This window comes from Sesamum indicum, linkage group LG3, assembly GCF_000512975.1.
Source record: "Sesamum indicum cultivar Zhongzhi No. 13 linkage group LG3, S_indicum_v1.0, whole genome shotgun sequence".
Taxonomy (NCBI): Eukaryota; Viridiplantae; Streptophyta; class Magnoliopsida; order Lamiales; family Pedaliaceae; genus Sesamum; species Sesamum indicum.
Window position 1 is genome coordinate 23,886,933 of NC_026147.1, and position 9,062 is coordinate 23,895,994.

General features: G+C 36.9%; 2 protein-coding genes across 3 annotated transcripts; both read left to right on the plus strand.

Annotated features, from left to right (window-relative positions):
* On the plus strand, positions 695–4,558 carry LOC105159385. 2 transcript variants are annotated; one of them, XM_011076432.2, is made up of 3 exons: positions 695–960; positions 1,636–2,276; positions 4,066–4,558. In XM_011076432.2, exons 2-3 carry the CDS (start codon positions 1,699–1,701, stop codon positions 4,130–4,132), a joined length of 645 nt encoding a protein of 214 aa, XP_011074734.1. In that variant the 5' UTR covers positions 695–960; positions 1,636–1,698; the 3' UTR covers positions 4,133–4,558. The 2 variants fall into 2 exon arrangements, with proteins under 2 accessions (XP_011074734.1, XP_011074735.1); XM_011076433.2 differs by having other exon boundaries at positions 696–946.
* On the plus strand, positions 4,989–7,219 carry LOC105159386 (light-harvesting complex-like protein OHP2, chloroplastic). The gene is made up of 2 exons (XM_011076434.2): positions 4,989–5,636; positions 6,867–7,219. Exons 1-2 carry the CDS (start codon positions 5,224–5,226, stop codon positions 6,979–6,981), a joined length of 528 nt encoding a protein of 175 aa, XP_011074736.1. The 5' UTR covers positions 4,989–5,223; the 3' UTR covers positions 6,982–7,219.

Here is a 9,062-nt window from a genome sequence, read left to right on the forward strand (position 1 = left end):
GTGATGAGAAGTTGAGCGATGGGTGGGGTGTCATATGGGATCACATATCAAACTGCATTCATTGTAGTGAATAGTGATTTGGGTTCACATATCAAAATTTTTTGCACTACCTTTATCTTCTATTACCCCCTTTACCTTTTTGAAAAAGCTCATTTGTCATTATTATTACACATGCAAGATAGATAGAGAGTGAGTGGTCAAACTGTAACTCAACAAACAAAACTCTCTTTGTTTTTCCCAAAAGCAAAGGATATAAAGTTATAATATGACTTCATCTCTCCCCTCCATAACTAATAATATTTTCATCTTTATTTTCATGTTACGATGCTAGTTGTTGAACGAATGTTAAAATAATAAGAGTATTTGTAATTTTTTAAATAATAAAAAATTATTTATAAATATAATAAATATAAAAAAAAATACGTTATATTTACTCTAATTTTTACCCAGAAATATGAGAATAAAAATATAAAAAAACTTGAATTGAATAAAATGAATGCTAAAAGCAAAAACAACAAAGACCTGGATGCAAATAACCATATAATATAAATCTATTACAGACATATACACATCATCATTAATACATTACTCCAAAATTTATAGGCGGACCCATCGCTATCGTGCGCCAAAGAGTCGCTATCCCATCTTTTCCCCCCCACAAATTTCCTTTTTTTTAATCTTCTTCCCATTTCTTCATTTTCTTTACTATTTCACAATTATTTCTTTCATTCCATTTTCCTTCCCTCTCGTAAACACACTCATTCCTCTCTCCCTACGCCAAAAAAATCATACATAAATTGGAAAAAATCTTGTTTCCTTTCCTAATCCAATCGATCTCCCAACTCTATTTGCATAGCAGTTAATCTGTACGCCGGAAAGTTCGGGGTGCAACTGGAGATGCAGTTTTCCGCCCGGTGAATTGTCGCCGGAGATCGCTGTCAGATCTGTATGTCCCTCCGCGTATGTGTATAAACATCTGTAGTTATATACCGATATCGAGTATACTGTTATGTGCGAGTATTTACCTGTGGTAAATCTGTGTCTGCGCTTGCGTCGATTTGTTTTGCTCGATAGTTAGTTACCACAGGCCACACTTCTGAGATCTTTGGCGATATAGCTCCTACTGTACGGGAATCCTCCTAGTTGTTAGTTAGAATGTAGTTATGCTTCTTGTTTCCTTTAAGCGATTGTGTGATATTGTTCAGGGAATATAACTTTATTAGCAGCTTTCTAGTGATAGCGAGATTTCTTTGACCCTATTTTGATGAATCTGTGAATCCTGTTGGTTTTTGTCTTTTCACTTGTCTTTAGTTTTGAGTATTTGGCTGATCTTTACTGTTTATACATTTTTAGCTGTTCGTCGTGTCATAAATAAGTTAGAGAACTAAGTCCAACTACTGGGAAGTATCAGTTTTGCTAATTTTTGAGACTACCAAGTTTCTGGAAATCGTGTTATGTGTCTCCACATTCAATCTGTGATTCACTGGAGGTCATCTGTAGTTTGGTATAATCTTTATTAGAAGGCTGATGGTTTTATAATAATATGGCTCTCAAATTGGGGGAATTGTCACCTTATTATGCTTAAAAAATAATGCTGCCACGTAAGTGACACCAATTATGAATTGCACAATGCAGGTGAATTACACTGTTACATCGATGAAAGAAAGTAACTGTGCGGTTCTCAGATGAGAAGAACTGATGTTATTTGCAGTAGAAGGAGGAGGGTTTTTCTCTTCTTCAGCTTCCGGGTACAGTAAGGGCCTGACCCTTCTTTTATTGGGTCAGAAAAACGAAGAGAAACCCATGAGAGTGACGCCGTGGAATCAGTACCAGTTGGTGGACCAAGAGACTGATCCTGATCTCCAGCTGGCTTCTGCGAAGAACCGGCCTGTCCGCGGGTGCGCTTCCTTTGCGTGTTTTGGTCGCGCTGCCGCTGGACTTGAGAGCCCATCTCCTCTGAAAGTGGGACCAACACAAACTCGAGAAGTTCAGCCGGGGCCTCCAGTCTTTGATGAGAGTAAGGATCCAAAAACCTCACCTGGTTGTGTTGATGATGGTGATCGTAGTAAGAGGATAGTTAGTCTTAGGAGTAGCTTGAAGAAAACAAATAGTGCTCCAATTGCTTCCACTGGCAGCAGGGGTGGTGATAGAAAGCCCGAGCATGAAACATCATGCGAAAAAAGCAATGATGTTGCTTGTCAAACGCAGAGGAGGAAAGTGCAGTGGACAGATACAACTGGGGGCGACCTTTTTGAGATTCGGGAATTTGAGATGAGGTATGATAACTTACTATGACTTATTGCTACATAGACAACTTGTTTTAACCATATTGGTTTGTACCTTAAAATTCTTCAGTGATTCTTCACTTGCTTGTATGCTTGTTACCAATCTATTCCCTTATTTTGTTCCATACTTGTTAGAATCAATCGATTGAATGATTGTTAAGATTGAAATGAATATGAATAAGATTGATAAGGACCACTTCCTCAGGAGATTATTCTGTTGTACTGTTTCTTTCTACCTTAGAAGGGGATTATTTTGCTATTCAAAGCAGTTTATGTGATGTAGCATAAGATACAGAGTTTATTGTGCATGCTTCAATCAACTCTGTTTACCTTCTACCTTCTTTCTAAGTTATGTTTGCAGACATAGAGCTCTAAATTGTAAAACTTACTCATTTGACTGATACTTAGTTATGTTATTTTATATCTGAAAATTGGAGCAGTTGTTAGTTGACATCAATTTCAGATTGCCACATTAGACTAATAACTGCCTCCCATAAAGGCTGTGACTCAGCTCTATTGTATGGCATGTCGAATTATTATCCGATGACCATTCTTCACGATGCATTTGGCCTTGTGATAAAGAGTATCATTAAATGCTATATTAATGATTTTGGCCCCATTTTTGGGCTTTCTATTCTATGAGAGACTGGTTTACGGTTCCCAATTTGACTTCTTGACGGTCTTAAGTGGTCAAAAGAGCTTTTAGTCTTTCTATTTAACGATGAGAAGTACAGATGTTATAGGACAATTGAATTGTTTGGTTACAGAGGTTGGACAGATAGCATGTGGCTTCAATTTGAGTTGAGTAGGTTTAATATCTAAGATCCTCAGCTGCTCATCCAAAGTAATACTTGAATGAGGGCAAAAAAGTGTTTGGAGTTGTTGAGGACTGATGATAGTTGTCTTGGACTTGCAGTATTAGCTGATGAAGGATCCTAAAAATGTTTCGGGATGCTTCTTCAACTCTTCTGTATTGATGGTTTAATAAATAAGCAAACCAAGTGAAATATAACAGGCCAGTGGGCTTTGCATGGCCCCTTTGGGTTTCAGATATATTGAAGTAAGGTTCACTGAAGAACATGAAATTCTCTTTCAGAAGGTTTTTTTAGGTAACCCTGTTATGCCACTGAATATTGGTGGGACAGTGAATTTTGTTTAATTGGTAATACTGAGGAGTTATGAACTTATTATGGCACAAGTGTTGGACATGACAGCTTGCCCATCAAGATTTGGTGGGAAGGCATTGATGAAGAGGCAAAGTCACGCCCTTGTGGACTTATAATTTGACTATTGTGACTTTATCCCTTTTTCTGAATCCTTTTTGCTCAGTTTGTTACTATAATTCAAATCCTGAAAAAGATAGATAGAAGACTGTTCTTTGTGTTCCAAATTAATATGCTCTGGGATCCATGAAGAATGCCTCATATATGTGTTGTGGCTTACTCTGTCATCTAATAGTTTATTGACTGCAGTTATAATCTGAAAAGGAATTGCAGTCTCTTGGATTACCTTTTGTATTGCATAACTTTATGACCTTATTTTTAGACGTCTTGTCTCTACCTGTGGTATCATTTAGATGTAAATCTGTTAATCCATTTAATGCTTTTATCGAAACTCTCTTGTGTTATCTTTCCAAAGAATACATTTTTCCAAAATCCACTCATGATTTTGTGGGAACTGAGAATGATGGGATGTGCTTGTTCTTACTTTTATATGCTGTAAGCTTCTTTGGTTAAATTTAATAGTCCACTTACTAATACAACTATCTAAATGATCTCAGTGAAGTTGGCTCGGACGACGATTTTGACCATGTGAGCGAGAGGACTTGTGCATGTAGGATAATGTAGTCTGAGCATTTCCTGGCCTTCTATGGCCCGATTTCTGTCAGGCAACCTACCAGGTGTTGCTTGAAAATGCGAGTGGCTTGAACATCACTTAGCTCTCCTGTTGCGTGATGGATAAAGCAAAGTTTGAGGCGAAGCAAGATACCTTCCTTGGCTGATTGATTTATTGTCTATATTCTGGCTTGCGTTCCAATTTTGTTGCATTGGGCTTATCTTTTCTCTAGTTGCTATTCATGTTTGGCAATGACACTGCCTCTTGTTTCTAGTTCGTTATTTAAATTTGGAGAATTCTCCATTTCTTCTGCTGAGAGGACAAATGAGGGAGAAACTCTTATTTTGTATTCTGTAGTTGTCAATATGAAATAGAATTATTTGAAAGCCGTGTAAATTTAATGTATTAAAGTATTTCTGCTGGAGCGGTATTCCCTACATAGTTATGATTTCCTTTGTGGAAGTTCATCATCCTACAGATATTTGCTGCAGGAATATCAAAGAAATCCCATGGACCGACTATGAGTGTTCAGGCTTTCATCTCTTTGGTACTCTGGACTATCGATCATGTCCCCTGGTGTACTCTTAGAATGTTCTTACTGAAGTTTGAAACTCTAGGAAGCCTGTCCTAACTGCCAAGCAAAACATTGACGGATTTGATATTTACATAACAGATGCCTGGAAAATTATGGGAAAATACCAATTTTATGAACTTGATACTGCCTAACTCATCGGCTTAATCTCAACCGTGTCAGTTGAATAGTTCTGGCCAGCCTGAATCTACAACAATACCAATTGCTTTTTGCCCACTTTTCATAATTTGCATATGCTTACTTTGTGCAATCACTGTATCCCTGAAAATTTTCATTTCCCACCTTCGTGTCCTTGTTCCCTGTGGCAATTTAGACATTTGACTTAAAATATAACCACCAGTTTTGCAGAAACTTGGCTGCATCTTATCCACAACCGTCCCACTCCCAAACTATCACTGATTTACAATCTCCTCTTCCCCTAACCATTCAAGAAAAGTACATCCATACATACAGCTATAGCCGGACAGAATTACAGAATATCACAAACAATAGAACAAGGCCAGGGCAGAAATGTCAGTCGCATCATCGCCTTCATTCCCATGCATCAAAATCCCCAACACTTCATCTCCAACTCCATCATCATGCTCTTCTTCCGCCCGCTCTTCTTCTTCCTCCACGTTCAGATTCACCATAAGAAGCTCTCAAGCTGAGGGCCCTTTAAGAAGGCCGGTGGCTCCGGCACCTGTAAAGCCCGTCCCACCATCTCCACCACCACCAACTTCTCCGCCCACTTCCTCTCAGCCACCGAGCGCGCCTCCCAAGCCGGCTGCTGCTGCTGTGGGCGACAAGGGTGTGATTACCTTGGAGTTCCAGAGGCAGAAGGCCAAAGAGCTTCAAGAGTATTTCAAGCAGAAGAAGCTTGAGGAAGCCAATCAAGGTCCCTTCTTTGGGTTCATTGGAAAGAATGAAATCTCCAATGGCAGGTAATGACGAAGTCATTGCGACCCTTTCCTTTGTCTCTTTTATTTTAGATTCTAGATGCTAATTTTTTCTGGTTATTTGTCTGTAGTTATTTTATCTTCTTGAATTGGATTGATACTGATTCACATTAATGCTGTGAGCTTGCGTCAATTTATGATTGGCAGGTTGTTATTCTGTAGGCAGGAATTAGATATTCAACTTAAGTTGTTGAGAATGTAAAAATCCAGTCTTTAATGAAATTTTAGTATTTTGGAAAAAAGAAATGATTCGTGGTTTATCTCTCCCCACGTTGCATTTGGAGAGCTTAGGTCTCTGACATTAGAATTGCAAATCGTAGAAAAGAAAATGAGTGTCTAAATTCTATCTATACTTGATTTGTTTGTCATTCTTGTGACACCCTACTTTTAGGCTCTATTCTTGAATTGGAGATTTATTTGATACTCTAAAATTCTTTATAGAAGGATTTTGAACTATAACTGGGGTTAACAATGAGCCAAGAAAAGAAAAGAAGCAAACATAAAAATTGCCGAGTAATGGTTCATGAACGAAGATAAACTTTTCTTCACTAGTTTCTTGCAAGGCACAATCAGGTTATTGGCTAGGTCAGCAGATGTCTTCCTGTGTGCTAGAACTAAGATGACCAGCTCTCTAGTTGCTTGCTGAATTCGTTAGATTGTAGACCTGCAATTACTCTGGTTTCAATATGATTAGTCTGTGGAGATTTGCCAAAGTGTAGTTAGCTTTAGTTTTCTTGAGTTCCACTAAGCATAAATGGCTTGATTCTTTATAGTAATTTTGCCACCCATTGTAACCGTTCGTTTTACTTGAACTAACAGTCTTAACAAGTACAACTTTATAGCACAAGTCATGCTACTACATGTGCCCGATAAATGGGGGACTTTCTTATATGGACCAGGTTTGATAACATGAAAATGGTGTAAATTATACTGCGTCAGTAGTGAAATCTATACATGATTGGTGTCATGTGGTATTTTTAAACTCGATCCATATGAAGAAAAATTCTATAAAAGAATTACTTAATTCACATTATATATTCCTGATATACGTCATTATGCCTGACTATCTTGCTCTTCCTAGGATCTTGTTTACTCAAACTGAACCAAAACCATTTTCTTAATGATGTTTCCAGAAGGAGCATATAAGCATACATTTGCTTGAGTTGGTTAGCCATTTTCATGATTGTTTCTGTGTTGGAAATATGGTTTGAGCAGGTGGGCAATGTTTGGTTTTGCTGTGGGAATGTTGACAGAATATGCAACAGGCTCAGACTTTGTGGATCAAGTTAAAATCCTGCTCTCCAACTTCGGAATTTTAGATCTTGAATGAGAATTGATCTTCTACCTCCCCTTCAGCTTCCCCACTTTTTAACTTGTGTAATCATGTATAAAAGTTTATATAAATACTCCATTTGGGTGATTTATTCAGTTTCTTGAGTGATAACAAACATGAAAGGTAGTAAAATTTCAAGTGCACTAGCATGATTCAATTCTTGATATTTGTTTACATTCTTGAAAGACAATGGAATTATGACAAAGAACCAATTCTGGGATGTATGATGATTAAATGTTGTCTTTTCTTAATCAAGGGAAAATAAATAATCATCATATGTATTTTGGTCATTTACATGGATATATATTCTTTGGCAAAAGTAAATCTTCTTTGGGTGCTCAAAGTCAAAGACCTATTCAAGTCTTGGACTGGGCTTTGTTGATCTGCCGTGTGCTGCTCGGACATATCTAAGTCCTTAGCCCAAATGTTTAGCGAACTGGATCTTAATAGGAGCCCAGTAATGGTCATGATGCGCGGAAGCTGTGGAGAGCTGACTCGAATCACAAATCTTGATTGGAGCTTTAGATCTTATTAATGTTCCACCCGTTATTTAATTCGTCGGAGCAGTTAAATAATTAATCTATATGCTATTTTTGAAAAATCTTCATATATAGAGCTTAGATCTTATAAAATTTACCCCCGTTATTTAATACGAGGGCTAGTTAAATAATTAATCTATATCCTATATTTTAAAAATAAATATATATGATAATTATCTATACACTCAACACATAAAACATTAATTTCTCCCACATGCGTCAATATCCATACTTTAATCGTAAATTTCATCCTGAAACATATAAAATAAATAAATAGTATCGAGGCCAATATAGTCTGTTTATAAATTCCAAAGCTCTTAACACCCAAATCAACAAAGAAGAGGAATAGATTCTTGTTGTGTCTCTCACAGACAACAAAATCAAGACAGGAATTAGGAGCAAGAGATGATGATGTGATCACGTACTCCTCATTAATTATTTATATACACTACATAAAATTTAAAATGGTTACAAACTGTAACGAATATCATTGATTTTGGTCTTGATCCACTTCAAACTCTCTCTCACAGACGCTTTCACTTTACCTTCTGTTGTGAACATGTTGTACCCAGCAATCCTCTTCTTCCTCTTCACTTCCGGATCACTTGACGGACCCTTCCCCCTCGGACCATTGAACGTATACGGGTCGGTTCGGTCTTCAAACCCGAATTCAGATGACCTGCTCTTCTCCATCTTCGGATCTTGGTTATAGCCAGGTTTTGTGGGCTGTGAATGGTGACTACGTTCATCATTTATATGCTTGTTAAAGGCATGAAAAAGCCTCGGTTCCCGTTGCATGCCCATGAAAAAGTAGTATTCAACTTTTGGCAGCTCACTTTTTCTTTTTCTTTGGGTGAATTTACAATGATTTTTTAATCTTAGGTTCAAATACACAAATTAATATTTTCTGCATTTTACAAAAATTATTGGTACGGCTTTATAGGGGTGTTAGTGTAATATATCTCAAAAGGTATACTTATAATTACAACTACAACTTCAAAAGATATGACTATAATTTTATAAACAAATATGAAATATTTATGTATTTTAATCTAACTCTATGCAATGTCAATGTAGTCTATCCCTTTTCTTTTTCATAGTAGGGGAATAATAATGTAGACGGCGTCCATGAAATGGTTGGTGAGGTGCATGTGATTGTGCGATATATATGTATAGACATCACGCTAGGAATCATGAAAGGACAGCTGAAGTTGGTAGGGACTGGTTTATGACATGATGATCTTCACATGGTGGTGGCATCCATTTTATTGAGGTAAAGACCCGAATCAGCAACATAAACGGGTCCAATTGATGCTCAATTTTCTTTTACTTTGAAGTTAAGTCCCAACTCAATAAAATTAATAGGACTTATGATGAATGACACTTTTGATCATTACTTTATTCCCCTTTTAATAGGAAAAAAAAAAACCTAATTCGATTTTACTTATGTCTCGTCACAAATTATTAATATACGTCTAATCTTTTAAAGTTTGAACACAAATTATTAATATACCCCTAATCTTTTAAAGTTTGAACTTT